The sequence below is a fragment of the Passer domesticus genome, chromosome 4 (assembly GCF_036417665.1).
Source record: "Passer domesticus isolate bPasDom1 chromosome 4, bPasDom1.hap1, whole genome shotgun sequence".
Lineage (NCBI taxonomy): Eukaryota > Metazoa > Chordata > Aves > Passeriformes > Passeridae > Passer > Passer domesticus.
The window spans coordinates 56,275,109-56,293,386 of record NC_087477.1 but is presented as its reverse complement, the minus strand read 5'-3'; the positions used below and the strand labels follow the sequence as shown (position 1 = coordinate 56,293,386).

General features: G+C 35.6%; 1 protein-coding gene across 3 annotated transcripts in view; it reads right to left on the bottom strand.

Moving 5' to 3' along the window:
• DLC1 (DLC1 Rho GTPase activating protein) overlaps positions 1-18,278 on the bottom strand; it is a 209,179-nt gene that overhangs the window by 138,204 nt on the left and 52,697 nt on the right. For all 3 annotated transcript variants that reach the window (XM_064418072.1, XM_064418073.1, XM_064418075.1), the window contains one exon: positions 17,897-18,037. In XM_064418072.1, the coding sequence (XP_064274142.1) occupies positions 17,897-18,037 (141 nt within the window). The remainder of the gene's footprint in view (positions 1-17,896; positions 18,038-18,278) is intronic.

The window sequence follows — 18,278 nt, the reverse complement described above, 5'->3', positions numbered from 1 at the left end:
ACTTCTGAAATCATGACACATCTTTCCAAAGACATGGAAAGGTGGATCCAATCTTGTTCCCTAGGAAGTAACCTAATTTGTTTTCAAGACTTGAGATTACTCCAATCTGCAACTTTCTCTTGTGTATGGTGTAACAATTAACTGTTCTTTTGCCATTAATGTAATACAAGGTTGAACTTTCAATTGCATTCTGTAGCAAATGACTCAATCTTCTTATGCCTTTGCTGGCAAGACTTAAAAGCCAGTCACTCTTAGATATCTTTTCCACATTCCTACACACAGTTATCAAACCACTTGCTATACTTTGGTCTGATTCCCAAGTGCTTGCCAGGAATGAAAGATATGATATACTATAAAAGCATTTACTTCTGAAGTGACAAAATTAACCTAAATTCCATCTCTGAGTTTTTATTTAATTTGAATTACTGGTGGATAAATGAACTTTTCCAGGAGTTATCACTGATCACGATCCCATGTAAAACCCTGAACACAGATCTACCACAGTAATTTTGTTAATTAAAGTTAAGAGAAATCAGTGGGAAGTCTTCCTTGACTTTGGCAGGCACTGAATCCTTTCCTAGATCACTGAAGACTACCTTCCCATATATTTTCTGACTTCAAATGCTAAAGAAATTGATGTTTCTTTGTCAATTCAATCTCACTTTCATCAGATGCTTTATTTGCCCTGTCAGTTTTACAACCTGCTACTGAAATAAAGTTTGAGAACCAATTTTGGTGCCTGGGAACCAACTGAATGTACCCCATCAAAGAAGGGTCATGACATGCCTGTGTCATGTTGTACCTCATGTGAGAAGGAAGCAGTGTTGAGCCACCTCATTCTCAGAAAGACTTCTGTCACCTAAGTCACAAATCCAACAAGACAAAGTACATTTCCTACTGCCAGCTATAGAAAGGAGTAATAAAACAACTGGCCTTTGTAGTGCTTAGTTAGAAGAACCAGGTTAAAAGAAATCTTGAACCTATTTTTAAAATACCTAGTAACATTGTAGAGCTTGTGATACCAAAACTACCTGAAGGGAGACTGTAGCAAGGTGGGGATCAGCCTCTTCTCCCAAATAACAAACAATGGGATGGGAAGAAATGGCCTCAAGTTGCACAAAGGAAGGTTTAGATTGAAGAAAAGGAAAAAAAAAATCCACACTGAAAGTGTGGTCAAGCATTTGAACAGGATGCTCAGGGAAATGGTGGAGCTATCACTCTTGTAGGTGTTCAAAAACATATAGATGTAGTGTTTGGGTACATGGTTTAGTGGGGGAACTTGCAGTGTTAGATTCATGGTTGAATCTTAGATCATCAACCCTAATGATTCTATTATTCTACTTGAAAGTAATTTTCTCAAAGTAATTTAAGATCTTATTACATGGAATTATTTTCTATGTGTTATACAAACTTTGGTGCTAACAACTTATCTATTACCTATAAATGAAATTACCAAAATCTTTAAAAATAACTTTAGTCCAAAATGAAATAAGCAGTGGAGCAGGAATCCTACAAAGAAATGTCTCCCTCATTTGGAATAATTCCTCCTGCAGGTGAGGAACACAGCCCTCTAGCACAGGGGGATCGGGGGATCAGTATGGTTTTAATGAACAGCTGATGGATGATGTCACTCTCCCAAGCCAAGGCTTGGGAGAGTAACAGTCAGAACTGGGAAAATTTTCCTCAGGTACTGCCTTTTAGTGGAAGGACAGCAGCACTACTTGGGAAAATCTTATTTAGATGAGATACTCAATTCCAGAGTATCTAGAAACTGACAGAGCAGATGTTTGTTGAAGAGGTGGAAGTGAAGGGCTTGGTAAACACCAGAGCTCCCAGTGCTGGACATTATAGCTGACTGCACCGATGCTTGCAAGAGTGGGAATTTTGTACATGCACATAACACAACCCATGGGACAAAAACACAGTAACTGTGTGATTACCACTTTGATTCTAGCTATTAGAATTCAGTGAAAACATTAAGGAGAGATTAGTATTAGTAGCTCATACATCTTCTGTGGGAACTTCAGATAACCACTCAGACTTCAACAGGAATTAAGAAAGAATTTCCCATGCATTTTATGGAAGTTGCATATTCCATGTGGATTCACACAGGAAGGTGACTTACCAGTGGGAAGAAATGAGCCAATTTCTCATTTTGAAAGGTGATATTGATAACATTTTTGGGATATAATTTGCTAACAGTACTGTAAGATCACCAGACACCACAAAATACAAATTTGTGTTTTTTTCCAAGTAAATCTTAAAGGCCGTCTGCTAGAAGATGACAGTGATGTGGAATAAGATAAAGGTATAATTTATTCATATAGATAAAGGAAAAAAATCCACTCTTTAATTGCTGGAGAGGGAATCTTTAAAAAAACCCCTTAAAACTAGGAAAAATTAAGTGCAGACTTTTTAAAATAAATTCCTCAATCCATCAATAAAAAGACTTGCATTTAAACTTTTAACCTAATTCTTCATAAACACTTTCCCATCATAGCTAATATTACATGTGTTTCTCAAACGATGCTTTTATATATATTTATGCCATTTCCATAACATTAAATATAAGTTATTCATTGTATCTGCTGTCTAAAACTGTTCTGATTCTCATTTGTAGAGATAGTCAACACCCACCAATTTCAGATGAAAATTAACAATCATCACCTTCATATCACCTTCATATTTCACCCAACACAGTCCAATCTGTACCTTCACTGCTTTTGTTTTATTCCCTGCTTCTGATCTGAACTCTGACAAAGCCTGTGACCATGCTTATTTGTTTCTTTCTCACAGTATGCCTTTTTTCCTGGATCAAAAACGTGCTCATAGATGCCTTGTTCACTGGCTTATTTTGTCAAACACAGTCATTCATTGCATCCAGCAATTATTTCCCCGAATATTTATGTGTTCCTTCCCATGTCAAATGCTGCCATTAGCCCACTGTTGTTTGAAGACAAGATAATGAGAGACTGTGTTTTAAAATGTTGCACTCATTAACAATTCTGTGATTTTTTTGGTCTGTCTCCTAGTGTGAGCTGCCTTACCTTGGTCTTTAGACTGAAATCTTCTTGAAATAGGACTGTTACTGAAATTAAACACCATACTTGCAGCAATTGAAAAAATGAGAATAATGGTGATATTGGTAGCCTGTTGTATTTTTGCTTTAGTTCTCATCGAGATCAGACATGATTACACTTCACAAATGTATTTTAAGTAGTGACAACATTATTTGTATTACTGAAGCACTCAAAAGCCACAGACTGGGACCACAACCTCATTGTGCAAGATCCTGTACAGAGAGGGCAGAAGAACTACCCATACACCAGAAGGAATGTAACCAGCATAAAGCAACAAGCATCATTCACACTGATGTGGGAGTACAAGGAAAATGATAATTTGTGTCATATAAATAACATTCCAATTAATCTGGGAACACTGGGATCTTGACTGATATCAAACATTTTTGGATATCCCAGGAAAGAGTACAGTACTGAAAGCATTTGGAACAGTCAATGAGAAAGCTTTGCTGACATATGTGGGCATGACCCTCATGAGGAAAAGTGTGAAGGATTCCAGCTTGCTGTGTTTTGGGCTTTCTCACAATTGTGAATCTTACTCTATGAGTATTTTTCTGAAGCATCTAGGCTCTCATAATCCTGAACATTACAAAACATTGAATATTTTTTGATCTAGAATATTGTGGTATTTTTTCTTCATTAACTGTTTCATCTTTTATCTTTTAGTGGAACATGAACTGCTGTTATCCTTCTCATTTCCCCATTTCCACTTTCCTTCTAAAGAGGATCATCATTTCCAAAATATTCAGCTCCTTCAGCCCACTGCTGCTCCAGGGGTCAATATGCCCTTATGCCTCTTTCTCTTTTTTTTGCTGTCATATATAAAAGGATTATGAGAATCACTGACAATTCTGGAGCTTTTGAAGAACTTTTTTAATGCAATTTATGTTCTTCATGGATCATATTGAAATGCCTTTATCTTTCAGTAATGAGACCTCTTCTAAAGCTCTATCACTGTCATAAAGATTACATTTGTAAAAAAATTGTGAACTCTCCAAATATATAGTACAGCTCATAAAAATAAGCATTAAAGATTTTACTATATCATGAATAGCATCGTTGTTACATTTACTCTTTAGTAGCTACTACTGGGTATCTTATTACAGACCACAAGACCAAATCATGTTTTTCGTCAGTGCATACTTGCATGCTGAATTTGTTGCAACATTGGAGTGTGAAATGCTAGTTGTTTCTCTACAGTCTTTCACAGGATTATGCAGCAATGCAACATACTTGGTGTAATGCAGTTATTGAAGGTAATACTAAAAGTCAAAGGTGGCTTAACACGAAAAGGGCATTTCTCAACAATGTTATCACTGTGACTGAACAAAAAATGATTCAAAACTTAAACTGTGTATGTATGTGCTTACATTAATATCAGTCAATGACAAAACACAGTACTAAAGCATACAAGGTATGCTAACTGGAAGGAATCTTTAGCCTGTGTTGTGATTAACCCCACCTACACCATTTGCAAGAGATTAAGGAAGTTGAGAATTAGAAGACACGTGTGTTAGGGAAGGATGGTAACCCAGAAAAGCATTCTTGGGGGCAGGCACGGAGGAAGCGCTGCCGTGGAATTCGCGTGTCCCGGCTTTCTCTCCGCCCCACCGGCAGCCAGGGCAGGAGCAGCGGAGATCTGATGGGGCTCACGTTCTGCAGGGCCCTGCAGCAGAACCACTGATGACCCCCAGTGATTAAGGGTCAACAAACTTTAGCCTGAAGCAACTGTTCTATGAACTTTGGCACATTCTGAGTTGGCTCCTGCTGGTTTGTTGCCTTTGGCCCTTATCTTGCAGTTTAGCAAGGATTGTGAAATTCTGAATAAGGTTACAAGACATATCGGTTCTGTCTCAGTGACTCAAGGTCCTGCTCTTCAGAAGTTCTTGGTCTTCAAAATTCCTTTGGCAAATAATCTCATCTATCAGCTAAACATTTTCCAATAGGTGTGTCAAAGGAACAATCAGGAAAAAAAAAGGTAAAAAAAGGGAAAAAAAAAGAAAATTCTGCATAAATATATAAAATAAAGGTATAAATATCATGGGGGACTGGGGAAAAATATCTGAGATTCTCTGTGATAGCACTTTGGAAAAACTACCTGCATTCTATGTATGCACAAAATTCAGCCCATGACTAAAAAAATGATGTTTTGAATTCAATACTGTGTGTTATGTTCAGATGGATGAAGGGAACAACTACTTCAGAAAAGTGCAAATACCTTTGGGACATAAAAAGAAAAAGAGCAAAAGAGCAACATACTTTTGAAAGTACTTACAAGCCTAATCCCATTGACTCTCAAACATTTATGTTGCTTACAGAAGAGAAATTTTTAGCATAAAGTTAACTAGACTTCTGAAAATTTTGTTATGCTTTCAAGGCAGAACTTAGCCTCTTGGAAGAAATTATAAAATCTTCCTTTTAAAAGTGCAAGGAAGAGAACATATAAATCCCCAAATTCCTTTATTTCTTGGCAATATTTTCACAATGTTTGACAATCACATATCTTCCTGAAGTGCAGAATGGCTTCTAGGTAGATAGGTTCTTTGAATTAGATAAAAAAAAGGGTCTGTCCTTTCCTTACATAGAATTTATATGCTCTGATTTTTTTCCCTGTAATTCCTGTATTTCCAAGACATTATCCACAGGATATGCTAAACTATGTCAGAAACCTGTTAAGGATTTTTTTTTCCCCTTTCCTAAGAATAGAGGTTTTAAAAAACCCTGAAATCCCTAAGCAAGTTGAAACATCACTCAGTGCTGGCAACAGCAAAACTAGATCTTTCTTGAATTGCTTTTTTATTGGCAAAGCAGCAAAACTAGAATTAGACAAATTGCATGTGACTGTGTAACAAACCTCTACAATGAGCCAACACAGTTCTGTTTGAATGGTTTGAAAGCTGGATATGAAATTGGCTCTATCACTTTCTGTGATGTGTTTTTCTATCTGCCTTAACTCTATCACCCTGTGGATTCTCCAATCAGATACTGAATTGTTGAATTTAATGGCAGAAAAATATTAAATATTTTAAATTTAAATTTTTGCTATATGTAAGTTCAGTCTTCCAAGGACACCTACCTCAGTCAATCTTTTGAGGTGTTTTGAAACACATCACATTTCAAAGGAACAGTATATTTAATCCCACATAATCTTTCATTTTCTGATTGATACCAGTAAACTGTGCTCACACTCCTAGGGCTATAGCACTGCGCTTAAAATTATGCTGCTGGACTAAGAGTGATGGCTTTGTGAAGAAAGTGCATTTGTAAAGAAAGTGCAGGTTCAGGCACTCCTGAGTGATTAATTCCATCATCTACTCCACTCCCTTCTATGAAATTAAACCCTACTTCACTCTTACATTGCAGAGAGTGAAGTAGGGTTTAATTGCAGTCTTTAGAGTCAAAGGTTTATAATTTCTCACTAGATGTCTCCCATGTGCAGTTTTCTGTCACCTATCAAACTGCTATGGGAGAATAAGCTTCCCAGTCCAGTGCCATTCACATACAGACAATAGTGTCTTCTCAGCATGGGAATCCAAAACTTCAGAAGAACTTTGGGTAGTCAAAGGATGTCCCATCTTTCCATCTCAAGCAGTACCCTGCTTTCCTTTCTGTATTCTTCATGGCAATATTTCACTATTATTTTCTACGTAATATGGGAAGTATTATTTAAAATACTGTAATCATATTTCACCCTTAATTGGGTGGTAGGATACAGGGAATATCAGGTACCATTATAGGTTGTCTGGATTTTACTTCTCTTAAAATAAAAATAGTACAAAAATGTCATAAAGACAGCTTGGTAAGAGAAGGTAAAGAGGTTCAGAGTACAAAATATGTATTTTACAAAATAAAACTTTACTAATCTCTGTGTAACATAGAAAGGTTCTTCAGTTAGTTTGAAGAAAATAAAAAAGTGGCAACACACTGGAATGTACAGTTTCTATTTATAGAAAGCTCCACTAACTAGAAGCCCATGCCATTCAATTAACAATTTACAACACCTTCATTGTATAGTGCAGCGCAGAAAGTGGAAGGTTGTTTAATTTCTGTATTTCCAGACACGTGTCATTTCCAACCCCATATTTAATAGTGTGTAACTGCCTGAAGGGGAGAGATCAGAATGTGTGGCATGTCTCACTGAGAGGAATTTTGTGCATTAAAAAACCCCAAACCAAGCTCTTTCAACTATTAAACAGAGAGCTAACCAAATTCCTTGCTTCCACCCTAGCTTTGAAGTCCAAAAAAAAAAAAAAAAAAAGAAAAAAGAAAAAAGGAAAGACAAGAAAAGGAAAAGAAAAAGAGAAAGCAAGCAAACAAGAAGTAATACATGGAAGATAGTGAATGAGAGACAGGAAGAAGGAGAGCTCAGGAGGAAGAAAATTCCTTATAAGAGAGGTATATGCAAAGGACAAAAAGAAAAGTTTTTCCATGATGTCACTCACAGCATGTCTGTGTCTGGAAAAGTACTTGAAAAGGCTGACATGGATTTATTCAATTTCAGTAATGCAAACTATTCATGCCACGTTTTCAAACCATGTTCCAGAAGTAAAGAATACTGTGTACAAGGCATAAAAGAAGCTAATTATTTATTCGCTGCCAACAAGCTGATTTGACCAAGCTGAGCTGACACTTTAGGAATTGTCATTTCTTCTTTACTTTTCAGAATCCATTTTTTCCCCCCAGTTTCCTCCTCGTTTACAGTCTGTTCCCTCTCCCCACCCTGCTTCTTGCTTTTTTCTTCTTTCATCTATCACTCCCTTAAAGAAGCTGATGCAAGGTTTTTTCCTTCTTTCTTTATGTGAGTGCTTCTACTTTTCTGTGCTCTCCATCTACTGGCAGAAAGATTAAACTGTTGTCACTGTTTTTCTTACTCAAATTCTGTCTTCATTCCTTCATTCTGTGTTCCTTTATTTGTCTTGGACTGAAGCCTGAAATTCTTTCTTAGATAAAACACAGGAAATTCTCACAAAAGACATATTTACATATTACATTGTTTCTTTCCCCTTTAATACAGCTTTTCTTTCTTGAGGTTTTGCATATTCTCTCTTCAGCTAAATACACATTTTTCCCCTCCCCCTCTCCTCCTCCCAAATCACACTTAAAATAACCACAACTGCAAGCAGAGACGTGAATTTATGGAGTCTGAATTCAATACTAGCAAGACTGACAGTGTAAACAATTATTAGTGATGTACTTGTCCCCCAGGGGCACTGGTATTCAGTCTATGGCTGGGAAAACATCAAATACCCATCTTTGCTCTAAGTGTCAATATTCTACCTTGTTCAATTCACAGGTAGACTTGTTGTCCAGCTGTATATTAGAGGAGAAGAAATTCAGATGCTTACGGAAATTAGCAAGACTGTGGCTGCACAACCATTCCAGTGATCTCATTGGGAGTGATCAGATGAAAGACAGCCACGGAATATGTAGGAGGCAAACTGTACTTTGGAGCACGGGGGATACAATTTGGTGTAAGTAGCTATAGTGACTTTAAACAAGATGCAGAACCAGAGTAAAAATCATAAAGGTGGAAAATGTGAAGAAAACAGAAGGAATACAGAAAAAAAAAGTCAGATAATAAAGGAAGAAGAAAGAAGAAACCAAAAAAAAAGAAAAAAAAACCAAAAAGAAGAAACAGGAAAAAAGACATTTTAATGATTCAGGAGCATAGTTAAAGTAAATAATAATTTTAACATAATTCTGTTCTTTCCTGTTTTTATATATACAACTATGCCAAAAGGGATTTAAATTTCATAACATCTCAACATAGGCCAAAATCCCATCAAGAACCAAACTTTTGGAAATGAATAATAGAGGATTATTTAAAAACAGTTTTACAGTAACAGTACTTTATAATAAATAGAACAATTCCTATCTTGTCGAGACAACTTTTTTAATATTAGTTTAAATGGCCACTAATAAGTTATCACTTTGGAGATTAGCACAGCAGATACTCAAAGCAGTAGGTTTCTCAGTAATTTTTTGGCAGCTCAGCTATGATTGCCTGCTGTCATTGTGTATCTAAGCTACTTTACATGGTAGTACTGCATGGGACAGCTGGGTGGTTTGAACCCCCTCCTCGAGTCACACAGAGGAGACAGAAAGCAACTGCACCACTGAACCTAAGCATTGCCTTACAAAGGAACTCTTGAAATGACACTGTTTTTTCCATCTTCAAAACATCTTCTGTTCTCCTGATCTTTCTGTTCTCCTGAATTGCCAAGGGATAAGGTAAAGGCTCTCAGTCACAAGACGGTCTTAAATCTGTACTGTTTAGTTTGACTACTTCTCTCCAGTGATCTGAGTCCTTGGAGATGTAATAAGTACTCACAGAGTCTAATAGAGATACAATAGATTTCTTCATAGAGTAACTCAAAATTAGAAATAAAGGTGTCCTTGGCAAATTATGCGGTAACAAATAATTCAGCTTCTAGCAAGTTTGTCCCAGCTGAAGGTCCTATGCAACACTGTTGGGTTGCATAAAGTTGCAGGCTTTTGTCACTTATTGGTCTACTGGCAAAAAGTTCATTTTTTCATAGCTTTAAAGCTCTTTATCCCCAGTTCCCACTAAATTTGTAACCTAGCTTTCTGCAACAAGTCTCCATGTTCTCTTGCTTTCCATCCCTTCATACTGTCCAGCAAAGGTATCTACTGACCCTTTCTGAAAGCCTATTCGAGGTGATTTTTAAGGTATCTTGAGTTATCACTGAGCAGGATGAAAACAGTCACAAATGTATGCATACTTCTTTTTCTACAGTGTTTATGAAAGGCTTTCACACAGAACATTTTTTTTCTCATTTTGCCATAGATCTTCAATGCGGATTTAAGGAATTACACCATTAAAATCCTTGTGCTAGTCTGTATATGTTATAATTAATCCCCCATCATATCCTCCAATTGTTTCCTTTCAAAGAGGTAGAATTCTAAAAAAAGTGAGATGTACACATGTAATAACTGATGCAATATAACTCTGTACAATATTAACAGGAAATTTCAGATTCCTTCTTTTCAACAGTTTCCCAGAAATGTTTGGCATTTATTACTTGCTGTGAAAGGCTCTATCAGGCATGGAAGAGAGAAGGCATATGTCACTAGGAGAACTTATGTTGAGATAAAACTCAGTGCAAGAGAAACAGCTTCCATGTAAGAGAAATAGCCCAGTAAGGGCTTCCATGTACAGCTGTCAGTGATTCAGAGCATGTCTGTGGCTGTGTTGATCCATCCAGGCTACTTTCCTCTCCCCAGACCTGCAAACACTAGAGGATGTGTACAAAAACATGGAAATCCCAATGACATACTGTGATTCTCGAGTAAAATGCAAATCCTGCATTTGGACTTCATCTCATGACTGACAGTCATGTGAAGCCTGTGCTGATAATGTGCACCATCTGTTGTTTTGATGGGTTATAAACCTTTTCCCAGAAAAATGCGTAAGAACGTTTTGAGATTAATTTACTTCTAAATTCCAAAATATCAGTAATATTCACAGATTTAATCCTTGAAAAAGATTGTCCCTTGTTTTTAAGAAGTAGTGATTACTTGCTGTGTACCTCACTTTTCCAATCACCATCTTCTGTGGTGATCATTAATAATGCAATTCCATACAGAAGTATACACCTCTGCATTATAGCAATTTAAACAGCAACAACAAATTACTAATAAAACTTTTCAGTGCTTAGTGGATTTTTTTTTTCTTCAGAGAAATAAATTCTTAATGCCACTGACATTAAGAAGCAATTTACATAAATTGCAACAATTTTGCACTCACAGCCTTCTAATTGAAAATTATTTAAGAATTTTGCCTATCTTTCCACATGCATGCAACAAGAATGACATACTCCTATCTTTCCACATGCATGCAACAAGAATGACATACTCCATCTCAGAATTGAAATTCTTCAATGCAGAAATGCACTATATAGATTACATACCGACAGGGAAAATTTACAAAGTATTTAAAAAAAAAATCCTGGTGATATAAATGTCATGTATGCTTTTCTTGGCGGGTGCTGAAAAAGAGTTAAAATTTCATACTGACATACAGTTAAACACATTTAAGCAACTTCAGGGAAAAAAGGGAAACTTGGTCGGGATTCAACTCAATCCATATGGAAGAGCACAGAAGACAGACTTGAACTAAACTTATCAGGCATTAAAATTGGACAACAATTGGGAACATTTAATGTAGTGTCTGGTATTCAGAATGTATTGTCATGGAAAGTAAAGCTCAGCAAACTCTCTAAAATTTAGGCTTGACCAGCTTCATATGAGAGCTGTTTAAAAAAAAAAGTTTACATCCTGACATTCTATCAAACCTACCATGTCTAGAGAAACTGAACCTTCTCCTGTTGATTTCACAAGAGGAGAAGGTTTATTGATGAAGAATAATCTTCAATTTTTTTTAAGTGCAAATACCCCTAAGTTTATATACAACATAGTTTTGCTTTCTTCCTTCTCAGGTTTATATCTAATACAGGAGGCTGAATCCCTGTCCACAACAATGCTGGTCTGCAAAATTAGACTGTGTGTGATAAAACAAAGTATTCAACATAGTGTTAATGCAGGCCCAACTAAAATTTGCTGTTTTCTGTGCTTTGAAAGTTCTTTAGGCTCTCTGTCTTAAACCAAGGGAACATCAATGTTCCACTGTTACCATCACTCTAATATTTAATTAACCCTTTAACCTAATGGTTGGAAATAGCTTTTCGAAGAAGTGGTTTGCTCATAATTTTCACCTGGAAGATTCCATTAGATGAGACAGTTTAGGCATATCCACAAAGCACTGGAAGGAGACAAGGCTGCCAGGAGAGCTATCTGTATGTCATCATGAAAAGCATCTATTAGCTGGAAAGAGGTGCAAATAACTAAACAGGTTATTTTATCCATGTGTAGTAGATAAAAAAGTCATTTTTCCCAACTTGCAAAATGAAGTCTGCATATTTCTTTACTTTTCCAATAAAAACATTGCTTTGGGAACAACTTCTAAGTCAATAAGTGACCTAGAAATTTTCACTTAGAGTTTTTCTCTTCAGTCAAAGCATTTTGTTATCAAAGTTGCAATATGTAATTTCTAAATATAAACTAAAAATAGACTACGGTAATTAATTTTGATCATTAAACCTTTTAACTGTGGCATAATGCCCTAATTCTGCAAAATCTTATTTGCCTATGTCCAAGTGTTTGATGTCCCCTGTGCAGTGCACCTCATCTAAAAAGCAAGACACCAGGTGGCAGCAGACAGTGGAAAAATGTACTTTACATTTCTAACAGCACAATTAGTGATGTTACAGCTGAAGAAGTCATAAACTTTTTCTTCAGTTTATAAAAAAATTATTATCAAAAACAACCAGATGGAGACAGTGTTGAAGACAGTGTCCGCAACTCTACAAAAGGCAGAAAACATGAGAAATACCCCCAGTATATAAGCATAGTTGCTATAAACAAGTTGCAAGAAGAGACAGGAATGTAAATGTACAACTTGATATCTTGGAAAGTCTCAGAAGTCTTCGTGCTTAGCACTTCAGAAGCTGGGTATTTATTTATATAACCAATATGTTATTGGAATTGAACTTGGAATCAGGAGCAGATAGCCTAATGCATGGATTTTCTAGGTCATGCTGGACCCATAAAACTGCAAACCCTTCATTGCATTGTGAATTTACACTGGCCTCTCAGGATTCAATACTGAGGGAGAGAAAAAGTGGGAGAGACAGAGAGAGAGACTATCCCTGACCAAAGCAAAAGTGACACCTGTCAAAGGTGTCATAACTGGATTCAGTGATTTTGCTTCAAATTGTAGGAGTAGCTGTGTCATGGCAAAAAACCAAAAAGACCCCAAACAAACAACCAACAACAACAAAAAACCCACCCCCCAAAAAAGGGCTGACCTTTAAGATTTACAGTACTTAAAAGCCTCCACAGCACAAAAAACTCTGTCATTTGATTTGAGATAAAATAAGTACACTTAGGACTAACATAGGAAGAGAAAACAGAATACAGATTCCTTTGGGGAACAAGACTGAGTCAAAGAAAATTTTTGAGAAGTTTGTATAACAAATACAGTATAATCCTGCTGTTTTCTTATACATGATTGGCAAATGTAACTTCATGGTATTTTACTTTTTGTAGGGTAAAATAACAAGTTGTTAGAATTCAAATGAAATTGTGATTGTGTAAAATGTTAATTTCATAAGTAATTCCCTTACCTTGTTTTCTAAAACACCTTATTTTAAACATAGATACAAAAGACAATACTAAATTAATCAACCTGATCAGGTCCTGAGAAGAATTTTTTCATCTTGTGTTCATAAAAATAATCAAGTTTTAAAGAAACAGTATTTGAATTAATGTTACATAATAAGGATCTTTCTCCCTGATGTTTACCAGATTAACTTTCAGTTGAATGAGTAAAATAAGAATTCAAGGAATGCTATAATGGCAGCAAAATTTAGAAATTATATGAGGCCTTTGATAAATAAGCAAATATAACATAAAAGTATCATTCAGAGATCAAAATCTACCACCTTCAAATTTCTTGACTGACTGCTAAAGATTTGTCAGCACAAATGCACTGACATATTCTGTATATATTTGAATACCTCATAGTTTGCTGAATTTACCATACAACCTAATGAAGTAGGAAATGTAAACATTTCAAACCCTTGGAATAATTTGATGATTCTCTGTCATTGGTATTTAATTTTAAATCAAGGTTTCCTTGTACTTACAATAAATTTTATCTTCTTTCATAATTAAAAATAAGTGTAGTTAAGTAGCAAGAAACTTGAACTCTTTCTTAATCTACAAATCTCAAAATTATTTTTCATAAAGTGATTTGGTTTTCTTTAAAAGGTTCAAATTTTAAAAAACATGATTATGAATCAAAAGTATATTTGGTTAAATTATTTTAGTATATATAAATTAAAAGTTTGCAAATCTGTCATCTAGATAATACAAGTTTTTGTCCCAGTCCAGTAACAAGATTTGTGAAAGGGGACTGCTGAGCTCATCCAAGGCTTCAGGGATACCAGCAGCTATGCCTGAAGCCCATTCCAGTGCTCAGCCAGACTAGGTAATTTTATACTTGCAGGCATAACTGATGTCTTAAATCACTTTGAGAATTGAATGCATCTCAAATGAGTCATTATAGCTAATCTGAAAAACAATCTGTTCCTAGGTACCAGCTATTCTGGTGATAATAGATGCCTGATTACCTTTGTACAGTGTGATTAAGGCTAACTTGGACACTGTTGAAACAGGAGGGATAAGACTGCCAAGACAAGGAGTAGAAAATAATCACGGCTCATTTTTTTTCACCTGAACAGAAAATAAACAGGCTTTGCAGAGCAGATGTTCAAGGACAAAATTTTGGCCACAACATCACAACTTTTAGGCCTTAGTTGCTGTTGTCGTTTAGCCAATTTTTTGTACAGAGGAAGCAAAAAAAAAAAAAAAAAAAAAAAAAAAAAAAAAAAAAAAAAAAAAAAGGACAATTATAATTGATGCAAGTTTGGGCATTGGAGAAGGATATGGTAACTTGCCTTTAGTCATTAAAACATATTTTAAGTACTGTAGTCCCATATTGCTTCTATAATAATAAAACCACATTTAAAAATAAATAATTTCTCATCTTTATTGCTAAGAATATTTTAATTGTCCTAATGTATAACATTGGTCTGTAGAAGGCAATGGCATGTAGAATATTTACATTCCTTTCTCTCCAAATCCAGACAAGACACTCTCTTTTTCCAGTGTTTCTCATGGCCACTGGGGCAAAAGACTGTTGATTTCTTATTTTTTTAGCCTGATTTCAACTCTCATGTGATTAGTGCTAGCTAAGTGTATATTCTCAATGTTAATATACAAAAAAAATCTTTCTTTGTTTTGGAGATTGATTAATAAATCCCTGGAACATAAAGATGTGCTAATTTTAGCAGCATGAATTTTTTTACTCTGTAAAAGTAAGTAACATAGGGATGCCAGAACCATTTCTTACTATCCCATCCTAAATTATGTAGGAAATGTATCTATTAGTCACATGAATTCTTATTTTAACAAGGATTGTCCATATAAGCAGCTTTCCAAACATGTACAATTTGTGGCTCAAACACCCCATTGGTCACATCATGCTATTTCACCCTGACCATGAGATACAACAGTGGATTCCTAAATTTAGGATGGAGGTTATTCAGTATTCAGCTGTATGCTTCTCATAAGCCCAAAATACCAAGTACATCTGCATATCAAAGGCCTTCATGCTGCACCCTGCAGAATAATAGAGAAGTCTTTCCACACGGCTCTGTGGAGAATCCTGTTTTTCCTTCTCATGCCTGTATTCAGTAAGGACCTCTCTGTGTGTGTGAGCATGCAGGTGTGTGCTTACACTTATGGATATGGACTGTACACAGGTAGTCACACTGACAAGAATAGGTTTGACTATCCAGAAGTAAACCTTCGTGAAATGTTAAACAACTTTTGCATGAAAATACATACACATAACCTTAATTTTATTTAAAATAATATTTATTATTTATTTGCATAGAATATTCTATGTATTTTAAATGCAATTCTTGTTTAACATTTTATAAAACATTCTCATGAAAATTTAAAATATCCTGCATTCCATAAACCAAGGAGTGAATCATTTCCACTAGAACTATCAAACCAAATTATGCTTATGGATATCCCAACACATTGTCACATTTTTTGAAATTGCTTGGTTTAAATCTGTAGAATGCTGAATGAACATGAATGAACATGGTTTGTCTGTATACAAATTTTCTATACACAAATTTTCTATCTATGAGCTATATCCTGTGTAGTTAATATCTTTTACAGGTTTATCAGGAAAAAGATCCAAATTCATGTCTCCCTGCCCTGCCTTGCTATTCCCACTACCCAGGTCTGCATATGATGTGGTGTTTAACTTTACAGTCTGACTTTGATGCAGTCAACTGTTTGCTATAGTTTGTTTAAAAATACCACAAATCATTCCATAATATAACTAATCACCCTTGCACTCCTGTTTACATACTATTAATAAACATAACAAAAGAAGTTGTCCTTGGAGACTAAGCATCTGGAATCCTTGGAGATCAGCAGTTACAAACTCCAAAAAGGGAGTAAAATCTTTGGAAGAGTCCACTACCACTGTTAAAAAGTAGCTCACTGATTTTCAAGTGCAGAATCATTTTATTCCTATAGCTAGTCTGACAAGATAATCCCCAAGCAAAATCCAAATCAAAATTAGAAAAACAAAAATAAAACAAAAAAGTTCCCCAAACCCCAAAAACTACAGTTTCCTTTATAGACAGAGCATCACATTGTGGATCTTCAGAGATCACTACATGGATTGCTACAGGGTAGGAGGAGTTGGGACTGCAAAACTTTAGAATACAGTTGTGTTTGGAGAAAATTTATCTTCACTTATAAAAAATTATAAAATTATGTAATAAAATAATATTTGCATATATGTTCAGCATGATATATTAATCTCAGCAAAAGTCAGAAAAATACTTACTGAAACTGAATTAACACATAATATCTAACTCCCAGGAAGTGACCTACACTTCTGCAAAGCCAGGTGTCTAGAGTTCCTCAAATACTAGCAGAGAAACCAAAATTTGGAAGGGACACTTAATACCTTAAAAAGTGAAAATGTTTCTGTGCACTTCTCAGGGTCTGGTAAAATGGGATATCACCTTCCAGAATAACATATGTACTTATTTGAGAATTTGTGCTGCTATGTATGCAGTGACAGAGTGCAGAGCTCTCTATTTGCTATAGTTATGCACTGATGATAAATTACAAGTGAATTTATTTTTGTACAAGTGAACAATCCCAAATGTAAATGTTTATTAGAACTTCTGTTAAGCCACAATCAAAGGCATTAATTAACTTGCTATTATTGTAGTGCAAGTGGCAGGTGGCTTCTATTTTACTTTTTATAGACTTGTTCTAAACATATATTTATGCTGACTACACTTTTTATTTTAATATTTTATCCTAGATTTTCTGCTGGTCTGGTAACCAGAAACATTTCAATAAGTGAACAGATGGAGTAGGAGTTATGCTAAGACTTTTCAGCATAGGCAAAACTTAGAAGTCTAGATTTCTGTGCTTTTTGAGGCAGTGGAAACAGTATACCAGGAGTTTCTAGGATATCTGAGCATTTCTGCACCCACTGATGAAGAAGAATTCTTCAAAGGATAGAAAACAGCAAAGGAAAGAGCCATGCTTCTCATAGTTCAGTGTAGCTATGAATGAATATAGAAGGAGGTTCCTTGCCATATCTGAGGCCAGCCTTTCCTCACCACCTAGCAAGCACTGGGAACGGCAGACAAATTGCTGGCTCAGAGGTTCCCCTCTGGTCCTAAGGAAGCATCTGGAAGCACTGGCCAAATTTTGCCTTAGAATGACACTCTCAGATCAGTAGGGTAGTAGGTACCTTCAAGAGGATGACTGGGTTTGGATAGCATAAATATCTGGCAGCATCCTTCATGAGATTTAGGAAGCGTTCTGAGTGATACCACTTCAGAAAAACTTACCTTCCTAAATAGCATAACTCCCTTAAATTATTTCCTCATATAAAACCACAGCTTATTGTAATCTTCAGCTGTTAATAGTGTGCTTTTAAATGTGAGACTTGTATTGTTTGCCATTAAAATGGCCCTTTAAGACCACTTTCATTTTTTTTCTCAGTGTCAGACACATTCTGTTGTACAATCCAAGTAAGGAATAGTATAATTTTTTTTTTATTTCACTTCCAATCTGGAATCATGAGAGAAGTTTAAAAAAAATATAACCTTTGTACTCACCCCAGCCTTTGGTTTAGCTCCAGAGCTGGCTACTGAAGAGGGAGGTGCTAGGTCAGGAGCACAGATATTAGAAGACAAGTTGGTCTGTGAGTGATTTACTGAAGCAACATCCACTCCACTTTCAGAACCAGATTCAACATCCTGTAGAAAAATTTTGCAAGTCTCTTTAGTAAATGTGCATGTGAAATAAAATAATATTTCTGCTAAATAATGGAAATATTTAGGCAAGCTCACTTAAATACATAGGCTTGCTGTCTTTTCAATGTGGTGATTTGCATTAGCTGCTGTTCTGTTATAAATCACTTCTAACATCAAAGCTAAATGGTAGAATGCAAGGTAAGAAAAATCAGTTAAGGGATGCGGAAGTTTGACATTTTTCTCT